This window comes from Ciconia boyciana, chromosome 9, assembly GCF_034638445.1.
Source record: "Ciconia boyciana chromosome 9, ASM3463844v1, whole genome shotgun sequence".
Classification (NCBI taxonomy): domain Eukaryota; kingdom Metazoa; phylum Chordata; class Aves; order Ciconiiformes; family Ciconiidae; genus Ciconia; species Ciconia boyciana.
The window spans coordinates 24,358,517-24,373,102 of NC_132942.1; the positions used below are offsets into that span (position 1 = coordinate 24,358,517).

Below are 14,586 nucleotides of genomic sequence, written 5' to 3' on the forward strand. Positions count from 1 at the left end.
AACTCAGTAGAGAAAGGGTATAAGGAAAAGGATAATTTGGGGATTTGAGGGAAGGGAGTTGTACTTTCTGAAGTGGTAGAAACAGCACAACCGGCGATCAGCAGTACGGCAGGCTTGGGATGAATGGATGGGCTATGTGCTGTGAAAGTGCTTTGAGGTAGGCAGAAAAATCACAGATCTCAGAGGAAAATGTAGTGGAGAACTGCAACAACACTTTAGTGAGGATAAGTGGAAAAGACATGGATCCTATGGATCCTGGTGAACTAGAGACTACAAAAGGCCAGATACACCCCTGGCCTACAATAAATACAAATAAAAAAAGAACTAAAAATAAGGAAGAAGAAAGAAATGCTTTCAGCCCTGTCACAGAAGAAAACAATTCTCAAATAGTACTACACAGCTATATACATCATGAACGACTCTTGAAAAGAGATATATTCCCTTATTTGACACAGGTAAATACAGTTCGTATCCTGGCATCACAGCCAACTGCTGGCCTGGAGCTCCGAGTATGCTTTTCTGCAGGAAGAATAAGACTTCTCCATGAGAATAAGGACACTTGCCCATATTGAGAGCACACAGGATCAGTTTATTCTGTTCTGTGATGTGGTTTTCTCTCAATAATCGATAATACTTTCACACAGTGGAGCATGAAGCCAGACCTTTCACGAGTCTCTAGGACCATGTTCCTGTTTCCCCAAAACCCCTCTTTGGAAAATACTGCTTTCTGGAGGTCAGCAGGCAAACATACTATTCCTTGTAGCCATGGTCCATCAGGATGTATTTATGCTGTCCCAACAGGATCAATGCTTTCTCATTATCTCATTTGTGATGCAATAATGCCACAATATTGAATAGTCTATAGGTTTTTCCTTTTAATTTCCATTTCAGTGATTTTGTGTAAATAAAGCAAAGGTTAGACAACTGTAGATCATTTTACTGATTGTCTACATTAGACATTGTTTACCGAAGTCTCACAACTCACTTTCACTATAGCAGACTGTGGTTGCAATTCCTCCAGCAAGGAAAGTTAAAGGCAAACCTGCCTGACTTTGGACTGCAAGCCAGGAGACGAACAAGAGTCCTTATAGACTGGTCCCCAAGGTCATGCCAAGCCACTACATTAAGGGCAACCAACCTTCCCAGCCTCATACACCACATACCCATTTCTTGATACAGCTGAGAGCCACAAGACATGTAAAATGTGAGAGAGACAGCCCCAGATGGGGCTCAAAGGGTACAAGATAGCAACAGCTCCTTAGTAGTCTCATTTCTCCACTGCAGGAGAGGGCTCAGCTATATGTGCAACCAGTTCTAGGCAAATCAGCAGCATTAACCTCACAGACACATTTGGATGGCTGCCTCCTCCTGGCATGGACTCAGGTTACCCAGATCATAACATAACCCCAGCATGGAAGTCGCAGCTGAGCCCTTCAGAAGCCCCATGGTGTCCTTTCAGTTTTAATCCAAAGTATTCCTCTAGAATTGCCTACAGTGAGCTTTAAAAAACACACTGATGTAGCCAGACCTACAGGTAAACACACAAGATCCTCTAGAGATCTCAGGAAACCTGAAGCTAGGTGGGGTTTGTGCGACTGATGGGCCATTGCAAATCCTTGTGGGGAAACTGTTAGCTAAAAGTATCCCTATAAGTCTTCTCTTCACCTTTGGTATTCAATCTGAACTTTTAAAAAAAATTAAAAAAAAGCTGTTACCTGCCTGCCTTTAAGAGACCAGTGCTATCTCCCCAACTTTCAAACATCTTGCATCCTGCACAGTGATAGCTAAAAACATGGTGAGACTTGATGCAAAATCACACATTTTTGGGGCTGATCTTTAGAAGCAGGGTGAGAAGTACTGGGTGTCCTGTAAAATCTATGAAGCATCTTCTAGGGCTCAGCATAGTCCTCCCAGCAGCCTTCCTGCATATTTGGTCTGATTAAAAGAGCTCCCAAACACTCCAGCAACACTCCTCAGCTCCATCACATAGCATGCTTATACTATATGTGCATTTTGCTATTTTAACTACAAAAAAAAGTGAAAGGAATAAACAAGACTACTTTGCTCTTAATTAGATGTTTAACTTGTGGTGTTTAACTGTACAATGTTCCTTTAAAGACAGATGCTTCTGCCTGGGGCTTTTGGTGCCACAGCTGTGCACACATCTCACAATCTGATAGGGAGAAGATCAGCTATCTATCAGCTGCTAGAATATTAGTTCCACAAAAGCAGGACTAATCCAGGAAGCAAGTGCTATGTTCCCATTTTGAGTGTCTCGCATGGACAGAAAAGAGATTATTTAGCATAAGATAGAAGTATCTACTTGAACTTCTGCTTTAACTTGAAGAGATTCAGGAAAACACAGGAGGAAACAGAAAAAGCATCATATTTTTCTTAAGCATGCTATTCAGTTGCATTTTTTTTAAGCTAGTAATCTTGTGATGTTGCATGCTCAGTGATGAATTGTTCTCCCCTGTATTTTGGGAGAGCCTTATCTTCACCAGTCCAGGAGATTGTGAAACTGCAAAGCTACAAGCTATAGTAAAAGCCTTGCAGGGTAGGACTGAAAAGGTAAGAGTCATACTCACATACTGCTTTCCCCCACATGCTAAATTGTAGTTGTCCTCTTGCTGATATTATCCAAACACTTAAGAACCCAAGAGCATGTGCAAAAGGTAATTTAAGTATTTAAGAAGAGATTAAAAAGAATCAGCTGTTGAACTCAATGATTTAAATAACCTATTGTCTACAGAATGTAGTCAGTGCAAGTTTTGTGGCTGGTATGTGAGCATGCAGGAACAACAAAAGGAAAGTAACACAAATATCACAGCATTACTGGAGATATCAGAAGGAAAGCCCAAACTAAATGAATAATGCACTTAGTTTTTTACTACAAACACAAGAAGAAAACATTTCAGACTATAACATACCTTTTACATTCACAGGGGCTTTAAGTCTGTCTAAGCTAAGAATAAGAAAAAAATTTAACAATGATGTTACTATATGCTCTATACAATCAAATTTAAATAGAGACCATAAGAGATACTGGGGAACACACAATACCCTCAGCTACCTACCTTACTAGCTGCACAACTGCTTTACCCCAGCTTTCCCCCTCACCTTTAAGTAGCCAAAGATGTTGACTGATTGGAAAGTGATTTTCAAACAGGCCAACCAAAGGCTGAAGAGGCACTGCAGACATACATACAAATCTTCCATCCTTACCTAAGCTCTTTCTTGTTAGGTAAAACTTCTTTCTGACGAAGCAGCCAGTAAGTAACTTTTTGTTATAGTGTTTATCAGAGATGAACACGGTAGTTTTAGCTTTAAAAATACATTTTCTTTTTTCCAGGGGATTTAAAGAGTAAGTTTTAGTCCTGTATTCATGTTTGCAGGTAGCATAGGGTTTTCTCTATACTTAAAGTTCCTTCTATTTTGTGACAATGTTCCTTCAATTTAGAAAACAAATAAATAGCTTAAGAGGAGGGGAGGAAGGTTGACTGTTTATAGGTTTATGTATTTAGTTATAACTTTGATATGTAAGTTCTCTAACATATCCAGAGCAGGAGAAAAGATGATTTACCTATGCATCATTATTACATCTTTAAAATAGATATGCCAAGTTTTTTTACCAACTATTTACCTTCTAGCAAAATTTTCCCTAGTTATATTAGTTCTGGAGTCCCTTGTACTCATAGCACTGAATTTCTGTGCTAGAACTAATTCTGGCTTAGGGCTGGATCATGTTTTGTCAAGGAGAAGTATGTGAGAGCACAAAAGTCAATAACAGCAAACCTGGTATTAAAGCAAAAGGATTTCTGCTAACTCATGCTATGTTGTCAGATGTTTGCTCCCAAATGGGCTGGCAAGTGCCTCATTCCCTAACCTGCGTATAGGAAAATCCCCACCATGCTTAAAACCTCAAGAGCAGCTTGCACCCTCTGTCTGCTATAGTAATTAATCTGCTTTGACCTTCCTGCCTCTACTTGCAGATTAGATGCTGTCTAGAAAGTGTATGTGTGTTTCCAGGATGCTGCAATGGGTGCTCGATTCTGCTCATTATTTCTCTGTTAATATTTCAAGGCTCTTGCCTCCTGCTAACCCAAGTTGGGTGTAATGAGTCTCCTGGGGATTTAAAAAGGGCAGCAAAGCAGGTTATCACGTGCACAAGTCTTCTCAAGTATCTGCTTATGGGTTACAGAGGCCAAAGCAAACGAACTCCTGAGGAGCATTGCTGCTGACTCCAGAGTTGGATGCTGGCCTGGAGAGCACGTGCTGAGACGTGGCATCTGCAGGGTTGGGAGGTGATGGTGCTTTGCTCTGGTTCCTTGGTCAGCTATGTCTGGTTCTGCAGGGCAAGCATCTCAAGTCTTCATGCAGAAAGATGCAGGGCACTGAGCCCCAGCCCTTCCTCTCCAATGGGATGCTAGCAGTTTGCCACAAAGCTTTTCTCCCTGTTTTTCTCCAAAAAACCTGTAAGTATTATTGTGTGGTAAATGCTAGTTGAATAACTTCTATAAACGTTTCTTACTTCTTTTGGGGTGCGCTACTGCTGGGAGGCAGCTCCTCTGCTCCCCTCCTGCAGAAGCCAGCCATCTCAAATCAGTGGGGTTTTCTAGTGAAAAGCAGCCTGCTTTTTAGCTCCTGTGAATGAAACGGTGTGGCTTCAAGTGGGCAACCTGCCTCCTGCCCGAGCAGCCTTCGCTTGGGGAATACGGGCCCTTGTTGCTCCTCACCCTCTCTCAGTAGTAACAGCGATGGGTGGCACTCCAGGCTTTCCCCTGCTGAAAAACCCCTCCATGTTTACTTATAAAAATAAATAAAAGCCCGACTGGCACGGGGGGAGGTGCCTGCGGCGCCCCGCTGAGGAGAAGGCAGGGCGGCGGGGAGCGGCCGGGGCGAGGCTGCGGGGCCGGGCCGTGGAGCGAAGGGGCCGGGCCTGCCTCGCTTCCCGCCGTACCGCCTCCGCCCGCCGGGTAAGAGCGGGGGCTCCTCTAGGCCCCGCAGGAGCCGCGGCCTCGCGTAGCGAGCGGGCGGCGCGGGGCGACGCCTCGGCTGGGCGCGCCACTACGAGGGGCCGGGGCGGAGGGAGGTGGCCGGGCCGCGCTGTGGCGAAGGGGGGCGGGCTGTACCGCGGTGGCGGGCGGGAAGGGGAGAGCGGGTTTACCCGGGCGCCGCGGCCCTATGAGGCCCTAGCGTGTGCCGGGGCTGGCTGCTGGGTAGGGCTGATCCGAGAGGGAGCTGGCGTGCGGGGCGCGGGCCTTCCCCCGGCGCTGGGCTGTGTGAAGAGCTGCGGGGTGGGGAGGAGCCCAGAGTCCTTAAGCAGGTTTGAGTCCAGGCCAATGGGAGCTGGAAATAATTATAAAAAAAGAAAAAGCAAGTGACTGCCTGCCTGTTTCCTTGTCATGCCTTGGATGGTAGATTGTTCAGGGATTTGCTGGTGTGAGCTGTAATTAAAAGGCCATGCTTATAGTTGGTATTTAAAAATGAAGTAAAACTAGTTTAGGGTACAGTGCTCTCCTGTGTTTCCTTCAGCTTTCCCCTTCTCCCCAGCACCCGTAGTGAGAAAGGACTAGATTAAAGCAAAAATACATCTAGCATAAAGGAAAGTGAAACTAAATATGCTTATTGAAAGGCAACCGAATTGGGGAAATGAGAAATGAAATTTCACTTGTGTATACTTAACCATGTGCTTCTCCTCAGAGGGCTGATGGTTATGAGAGGAGACAGTTGTGGAGCTGTGGCCTGAGATGCTACATGTATTCAAGGGGAAGAGTAAAGTGTTTAGGTTGGCCATATTTTGTCCCGTTTGCTTCCAAAGTTTCTCAACTCTTTCTATTTTAATCCGTTATTTTTTCACACTAAACTGTTTAGTAACACTTAAGATCATTGCATTTTGCTTCTGAGGTAATGGGATGGTTTGGGGGATGGTTAAAATGATATGCTGAGGGATTTCCTGTCTTGTGGTAATTTTGCTTAAATTATTTTGCTTAAATGAACATCTTAGTTTTGAATAGATTGCTGACTGATTTCTGGTTAGTGAACCTAACTTCTGCCTTGTGTGCTTTGTGCTGTGCACTGGAGCAGATGGCAGCAGACATGTTTGTTAGCTTTGTGCTGAGTATGCTTGTGTTAGTCTGCCTTTATCCACTCAAAGCACAACACTTTGCACTACTTTCTTCTTCAACATAAAGCATGAGTTAGCGTTGACCACAGATGCAAGAAGGTCTCTTCCCACTTCAGGTTTATCACTGTTTTTCCAGTAGGGAAAGCTAGGCATAACGATTTGCAGTGGCCTGGCAGAGAGCTGTAATGCTGAGTACAGAAAAGAGGTTTTGCTTGCAGGCTGGTGTTAAACCTCTCACAATGGTCTCTTCAGATAAAGGGCTGCTATTGAGGGGAGTCTCCCAGCATCACACAGGGTTTGGTGCAAGAGGTGTGAGGGTTAGCTGTTGTGAGTTAGGAGGAAATAGGAGGAACAGCTGTGCTCCCTCTCAAAGCTGCCTTTGCTTGTGGCTTCCTACCCTCTGTACTTTGAGGGAGATGGAGAAATCCTGCCATAATCAGATGAAAAGATTTCTGGGCCACTTGTTTGATTTGTATAGCTGCGGAATGTTCTCTTTTATGACTGAGAGAGATATTTGTATTTAAGTGTTTAGGACCCATATAGCGAGCAGAGTATTCAGAGGTCGGTGAAGAGCTAAAGCAGCAGCCAACTCTTCTTCACTTTCTATGTAAATAGCATGAGGGGTGATTGAACCTGTGAACCTCCTGATTTCCAAATTGCTTTATTCAGGATAGCCCTCATTTATTTTCCTCATTGGTATATGATTCTGTGAAGCGTTTCTCTCTCTCAATCTAGAATACAGAGGTTAAGCAGGAGAAACTTTTATTTTTTAAAAAAAGCTTTGCTTATTTATATACATTTGGGATTGGAGTGACGTTGTTTCTTCTCCCCCACTGTTCTCTAGGTTGTGAATCAATCCAAGAATGAACAAATGTAAGAAGCCTTATGTTGACCAGACTACAAACCTTGAAAAGTTCAGTCCTGAAATTCTTTCTGAAATTGAGAAGCTCTTTGCAAAGAAGTTTACTTACACTAAGCCAATGAATAATGAATGGCATCTACCAGATCCTAGTGATGCTTTTACGTGTGATCACAGGGAATTCAACTCACTCCTGGCTCTGAAGGACTCGATGAATGAAGTGAAGAATCAACTGAGTGATAAGAACCTGAATGAATGGCATCAGCACACCTCGTTTACCAATAGAGCGGGGAAAATAATTCCTCATGTGAAGAAATCTGTAAATGCTGAGCTGTGCACCCAGGCCTGGTGCAAGTTTCATGAGATTCTGTGCAGTTTTCCTCTTCTCCCTGAAGAAGCTCTTCAGGATGGAGAACTGAATTCTGTCCACCTCTGTGAAGCACCTGGAGCTTTTATAGCCAGCCTCAATCACTACTTGAAATCCCACCATATCCCTTGCGACTGGAATTGGGTAGCTAATACTCTAAACCCTTATCATGAAGCAAATGACACCCTTATGATGATCATGGATGACCGTCTTATAGCAAATACGTTGCCTTGGTGGTACTTTGGCCCAGATAACACCGGTGATGTGATGACACTGAAACATCTAACAGGACTTCAGAACTTTGTAAGTAATATGGCCACAGTTCACTTGGTAACTGCTGATGGCAGCTTTGATTGCCAGGGAAATCCGGGTGAACAGGAGGCTCTTGTCTCACCCCTTCATTACTGTGAAACAGTCACTGCTTTAATGATCCTGGGCACTGGGGGATCCTTTGTTTTGAAGATGTTCACGTTGTTTGAACACTGTTCTACCAACCTGCTTTTTCTGCTGAACTGCTCTTTTGAGGAGGTCCATGTCTTTAAGCCAGCCACTAGTAAAGCTGGAAACTCAGAGACCTATGTGATTTGTCTTCGTTATATGGGCAGAGAAAGCATTCATCTGTTGCTTTCTAAGATGATGCAGAACTTTGGAACAGAAATGGTCAACAAAGCACTTTTTCCCCAGCATATGCTACCAGAATCTTTTCTTAAAACACATGAAGAATGTTGTATGTTCTTCCACAAGTGCCAGGTAGAGACTATCTCTGAAAACATCCATCTCTTTGAGCACATGGAAGAAGCAGAGCAGATGAAACTGAACAAGTTAAGAGATTGTGCAGTAGAGTTCTTCATGCAAAGACTTCATATGAAACCCATTGCCAGAAATAACTGGCTTGTCAAGAAATCTCAGACTGGTTGCAGCATGAATGCAAAATGGTTTGGGCAAAGAAACAAGTATTTTAGTACGTACAATGAAAGGAAGATTCTGGAAACCCTTACATGGAATGATAAAGTGGCAAAGGGCTATTTTAATCACTGGGCTGAAGAACATAGTTTAAATAATGCTGGTAAAATGTGCATCTTGGAAGGATTGTCTTCTAACCTTGAGTGTAGCTTGTGGTACATTTTGGAAGGAAAAAGACTCCCCATAGTAAAATGTTCTCCATTTTGTGATGGTCAGGTCTTGGAAAATCTTAATGAAGCTTTGAAAGAATTGCTGGGGGGGATGTTGAAAAGGAGACAAATGCTGCAGCCTTGTCACTCATGTGAAGTTCTTCCTGGGAAACTGTTACTGGCAGAAGTGTCTGATCTTTCCAGGTGTCATCAGGAAGTCCTAAATGAAAAATGTAGTGACCAATTCAAGTGCCTTGTGGTGGACTTTCCATCCCTCTGTGATACTGAAAGTCAACCCGGTATGGAAATAAAGCTCCTGGACTCGGCCACACTGCTGACTTTTAGCTTCTCTTTGCTTTATGATGGAGAACCAAAGTACCAGCAGCAGCTTTTGGAGTGCATTCTGCATTCGTTGAATCAGCTTACAATGGGAGATGCGTTGATTTTGCCTATTCTCTCTTGTTTTACACGCTTCACAGCTGGCCTGGTCTTTATACTGCATTGCTGTTTCAGATGCATCACATTCGCTTGTCCGACCTCCCATGAGCCTCTGAGGACTAGTGCTGCTTTGCTATGCGTTGGTTACCGAGGCCTCCCAAATCCAGTTGTTGAATATCTGCAGCATCTGAGTAAACTAATGAGCTCTTTACTAGACACGGACTCTCCCCAGCAAGTTTTGCAGTTTGTGCCTATGGAGGTTCTCCTCCAGGGCAAACTGTTGGAGTTCTTATGGGATTTGAACACAGCCATTGCAAAGAGACAACTCCACTTAATTGTGCAAGCTAAGCAGCTGCAAACCACTAGCAATATTTCACTTTAGAATAATTCTAGAATTGAGCAAGTTGCTGCTGCTAGACCTTGTTTCACAGGCAGGTAGAAGGTGTTAAAAACATTGTTAATGTGAAGGTAATGTTACTGTAAAACCCTGGTGTGACATTGTTGGTGTTGGGAGGATGTTTTGAGCTATCAATTCCACTTGCACCATATTGGCCTGTTGTACAGAAACCTGAGGCTTAATCTCAGGTTTGGGGAACTTCGGAGGGACAGCGATTGAAGTAGAGAAACTGTTTCACCTCTGTCACAGCTCTCCCTGAGCAAACTTATTTGTGTGCCACCTAGGTCAGAACTGTGGTCTTTATGATGAGAGGTGGTATGGTGATTTATACCTGTTGGATCAGGCCAGATGATGAGGGACCCTGTTGTGTGACATTAGCCCTCTTCTGCGGAACAAAATGTGGGAGTTTTGACACACCTGTGTACTTTTCCAGGGTTTGTAGAAGTGGAAACGTGAGGTTTGGGCCAGAATGCTCAGCGGTGTGCAAGCCTGATACAAGACTTGAGGGATGAGTGTCTTGTGAGCAGGTAGCTGTCTCACAAAGACTGGGTTAAAACTGACTGCCTCTAAGCAGTAGCAGAGATGTTCAGGGAAAGATGCTCTTTGGTTTTAATTTTGTTTGTGAGAAGAGCAGCAGGCTGTGTATGGTTTTTGACAGGTTATTGTGTGGCTTTGTCTCCCCATCAAGGAATGTGCTGTTATAATGTTATTTTTATGTGGCTTATGGGTCCTCCTTAAAATAATTTCAGACTCCTGAGTGAAAGTGAAGACTTGCATCTGTCTATGGCAGCAGCTATTAATGAGGAACTGCAAAAGTTTTTCAGGCTAAAAACATTATCGTGTGCAGATTCGTGTATCAAGAAATGCTTTGGGTACCACTGGAGGAGCATTAAGCTGAAGAAATATGTGATAACTTTCTTTGGGAAAGTATGATTAAGATTTCAGTTGGTTCCCGTTAAGGATAAAAATGATGAAATTGGTAACTGACTGTTCCTTTAAGGGAGTAAAATTTTATTTTCCATATTGCTCCTTTGAGAGCTAAATTTTGAGGCCTAATTTGTGTATATTAACATTTAGTTTTAAGTTTGTAGTGTACATGGAAAAACCTGCTCAGAGGGAGAAATTATGTTTAAAGGAAAAATGGCTTTGCTGTTGATATGTGCAAGATCTCGTAGAAAAGGTCGAAAGAGTGGAGTTAGAAGGAAAATATAGTCTCCTGATGAATTACCAGTCACCTTCTGGAAGCACTTCTAGTTATATAATGTGGGAGCTTGAAGGATAATTGATTACTGGTAAGGGATTAAAAGCACTGCTGAAAAACTGTTTTGTCTGGAGGTGCTGCACATTTAATAGGCTTTCTTGCCACGTTGATCGGGCAGAGTTTAATGCATTTAACAGTTCATTTTTTATTTAAGAACTTCATAGGTGAATGAGTTGGTGGCTCGGGTCTGACTAATTCATAACATTTTCTAAAAATCTTGCTTTTTACAGTTGCATGTAAATAGAAGCCTAACAAAAGCTTCTGGGATTGGTCATTGTCCATTTAAATTTATTTAAATGAACTTGCTCTTTATACTGTGAGCTGAGTCATGCTTCCTCTCTCAGACCAGGAAGGAAGGGAACAAAGGCTACAGATTGGGAGATATATGTAGTAATAGCTTCTCCTGTAAATAATTTTTGAACCTGTAAACTCAAGAGTGCAAGCAGGGCCACAGATTAATTTCACTGAGAAATAAAAAAGAAATACTGAAAACCAGAATAAATAAGGGGGGAAGAAATATTGTAGAAGAACGGATGATGAGACAGTATCGAAGATCACCTGTAAAAGTCATCTTTATCTGAAACAAAAAGCAGGATAAAGGTATTGTCCACCAAAGACACCCCTATGTCTCTGACAGTGTTTCAGAGGTGATTAATGCTTCTGAAACTCCCACTGAGCCAAAGCATTTGAAAAGACATCTCTTGAAGTGGGGGTAAATGAGATATTTCAAGTGCATGTGTGTGCTTACACTGTGATATTCTGCCATGAAGAGATGAGTAGCCAGCAGCATCTCATCTAGTAGGTCCTTAAATAACTTGGGTTTTTTCTTACAAACATTAGTCTAATATTTTTAAATTATTATTTTATAGGTAAAGTAAAATCCTGAGGTGACTGACAGACTGTGAGAGGAAAATGCATTTATTTTTTCAAGATTTCCTTGGTCTGTTCTGTACATCTGATGAACTATGCAGACTGACATGAGATTCCTCCTACACCATCGATCCCCATATCATCAGTCTCCCCTTTTTCATTTATTTTTAGGAGAAAACATTTTAGATGGTCACAGAACTTTGGGGGGAGTTAGGACTGTGTACTTCAAGGTACACTAGACTGAGGTGGTGGGGAAACACAATCCATCTGTTTGGAAGTACCACCCAAAAAAAAAGGTGTGCAAGCTCTCCTGTGGAAAGCCAGATCTCTAAACTGAAGGAAATCCAATATCCTGTGGATCCTGATGCTCGATTTGCTCTGGAGCTTTTTTGTTTGTTGGTAGACATGGGGAGATGACAGGAGAAATGCTTTGACAGCAGCTATGTCTGTTAAAAAGAAAGGCTGTGGTTTGGAGAGGGTTTTTTTTTCTATTATTGTTATTTTAAGGGCAGGAGTTTCGAAGTTAGGAATGACACTTGTCCTTTTAATTGTGAGAATCCTGCATTGTCCTAGCTGTCTTTAGACCAAAGATTTATTTGAGAGAAGTGACACTTAATTTATGTTGTGACTTTTGGAATATGTAAGAATGCAGTGGAAAAATGTATTAACCTTTGTGGAGAGGGTCTGATGGCTCCTGCCTTCATTGAGGCTGTCAGTTTTTGGCCAATTTGATTTTGGGTGACACCTGATGAAGTGTCTCAGTATCCTGGCTGCTTTTAAGTTGGTTTTTTACTTGTTTGAAGATGAACTGGGTGTTGGTTTTCATAATTAGGAGCTTAAGGTTTCACACAGGGGAAAATAGAGGGGGTGGAGAGAATAAGTTGGTTATGATGTGATTGAGATTCATGCAAACTTGAGGTAAATTTAGTTTTGCAGCCCTGCTGTTTCAGGTTTCCAATGAAGGACCGATACCTAGGCCCAGTGATTAGCTATGAGCTGCATTATTATTCTGAAACTTTTTGGATCTTTTGTTTTAAGCCAGCATAACATTTTGAAATCAGTTGCATAAGGGTTGAATGAATTGGGTACTCCACTAAATGAAAATGCTGATTTTTTTTTTTTTTAAGTTGAGTTCCATTAAAGTTAAGAGACTTGCTACTTATTTTTACTAATTTTGTATTGTATTTAGATTCATTTGGATGTGCACAGATTGTATGTGTTCTTGCCACTGTCTTTCCAATTTAATTTCTACAAAACATAATGAGATTTATAGTATGAAATCTGGTAGTCTGTTAAACCGATACTAATTGCTGTCTATTCATCTTAAGCTGGATCTATCAAATTACTGGTTCTAAAAGTAGAATATGTAGCAGAATTGTATTCTATTAGAAAAACAACTTGGGACTTAATGGGAAGGGTTTAATATTGCCTATGTAGAAAGTAGGAGAAAAGAAAAATGCACCTTGATTTCTGGCCACTGGGCTGGGTGCTTTAGGATGCAGAATAACATCAAGTCTTTGATTCACTGGAAGCAAGGGTTGACCAGTAAGCTGAAGCGTCAGAGCCTTGTAGCTTCCTGTTACCATCCCTAAAAACTGTCTTTTGACATCTCTTTAATTTATGGTTGATTTTCAGCATGTTAGTTCCTAATGGTAAAGTGGGGGAAATCCTGTAGCTTGTCTTACCATTTTGGGTAGTATGAAATGGATTTGTTTATCAGTACTTGCCTCCGTTTCCCACTTTTAAACAAGAGCCTCTAAAATTTCACCTTGTAGCCTTTGAATATCAGTCTCTTATTTTTTTTTTAGCACTTTAGTGAGTGGAGACTAAGATTAAAATTTCCAAATTCTGGTAATGATTTTTCCGTCTTATTTGTGCAACTACTTTCATGAATGCCATGCTGATATCCTTAGTTCCAGTTCTTTGTGCACTTCAGTCACTTGACAGAAAGATCGAATGGAGCTGTTTATGCCAGAAAAGCGCTCAGCCTGTGGCTGTTCATTGCTTGCTCTTTAGGCAATAATTTGGATTTCCATCGAGCCCTCTCTTGTGACTCCTTATGGGTCCAGAGCTGATTTCAAGTCTTAAGAATGAAATTTGCTAAAAGAATTAGCTGGTGGCTGTAGACATTTATGCTCATAACAAGCAGAAACTTTAGGAGACATTTAAATGCAGGAAACTTTTCCACCAGCCAGGGGAGGGTAATATAACATGTGGCTGACAGGATTTGCTAGCCTTTCCTTGCTAAAAATTCTTAAAAAAAGGCTTTGAGGCATAACCACCTGAACAAACAGTTCACCAGTTGTGTGCTGCCTTTCTTGTACACTCAGATATGTTCATGTTTGCATGTGTGGAAACCCCCAGGATTGTACAGCTGTGGAGCTTTTGCTTTGTAACTAATCCATGTGTGCTTTTGTTTTGAAGGATGTATATATTTTTCTAAGTAGATGAAGGGATGTTGGTTTAAATGGCTATTGCATATTTTCATTTGGTCTGCAAATAAGTGTTAAAAGACCTTTTTTTTAAAAGGAAAGGAAAATAAATGTTATTTGGAGAAAATAAAGTATTTTATTGTAGGTTTTAAATGTTTCTGTTTACATGTTTCTTTACCAAACGTGGAACAAAACAATGAAGCACAGTAGGGAGAAGTCTGGGGAGGTTTAATATTTCATTTTTTTGAGCCACAGTTCCCTCATCTTGCCGTTTGGATCCGTCCTTAATGAGTGAAGGATACAGGGGCATTGGAGCAGCCTGTTCAGTGGGGGTGGTGTTTGGTTCTCGTTTCCTTTAACTATCTTTACCTTTGCTGTTTACCAGTTTAAAGAGAGACTTCAGTTGCAAACGTGGTCAAAGCAGCGTGTAGGAGGCCTGCACACAGTTCCCTTGCCCTTGTCACTGAGCTTTACAATCTATGTCCCCTTGTGTGGTTGCTGTAACCTACTTTAACAGCAAGGACTTTGTCTTAAGGATCTTCAGTTTCTCCTGGCTATGGCAGCCACTCTGGTAGGACAAGGCTGTTACACACTCTACTTTTGTCTGCAAAGTCTATTATTAATCCTTATCCAAATGTTTTAATTCTAAGTGCTTGCCTTCACTGAATGGTATTATTAAGGAAGAGCTGTGTGCCTTATTCCTCAGGGTTGGCTCTGCTGTAC

The 14,586-nt window shown here is 41.9% G+C and overlaps 2 protein-coding genes across 6 annotated transcripts in view; one reads left to right on the plus strand and one right to left on the minus strand.

Annotated features, from left to right (window-relative positions):
* The window catches only part of LOC140656972 (purine nucleoside phosphorylase-like), a 19,998-nt gene extending 14,730 nt beyond the window's left edge, over positions 1-5,268 (minus strand). The window contains exons 1-3 of one of the 2 annotated variants that reach the window (XM_072873329.1): positions 5,168-5,217; positions 4,737-4,784; positions 4,532-4,644 (exon numbers count right to left, since the gene is read on the minus strand). In XM_072873329.1, the coding sequence (XP_072729430.1) occupies positions 4,532-4,596 (65 nt within the window). In that variant the 5' untranslated portion in view covers positions 4,597-4,644; positions 4,737-4,784; positions 5,168-5,217. Of the gene's footprint in view, positions 1-4,531; positions 4,785-5,167 lie in introns of both variants that reach the window. The other variant, XM_072873328.1, reaches the window with a different exon arrangement.
* Positions 4,859-14,002, plus strand: CMTR2 (cap methyltransferase 2). 4 transcript variants are annotated; one of them, XR_012044183.1, is made up of 3 exons: positions 4,859-4,976; positions 6,972-11,161; positions 11,431-14,002. XR_012044183.1 is itself a non-coding variant. In XM_072873325.1 (2 exons), exon 2 carries the CDS (start codon positions 6,991-6,993, stop codon positions 9,283-9,285), a length of 2,295 nt encoding a protein of 764 aa, XP_072729426.1. In that variant the 5' UTR covers positions 4,859-4,976; positions 6,972-6,990; the 3' UTR covers positions 9,286-14,002. The 4 variants fall into 4 exon arrangements, 2 of the variants coding, with proteins under 2 accessions (XP_072729426.1, XP_072729427.1); XR_012044184.1 differs by having other exon boundaries at positions 6,972-9,371; XM_072873325.1 differs by having other exon boundaries at positions 6,972-14,002.
* Positions 14,003-14,586: the final 584 nt, after the last annotated feature.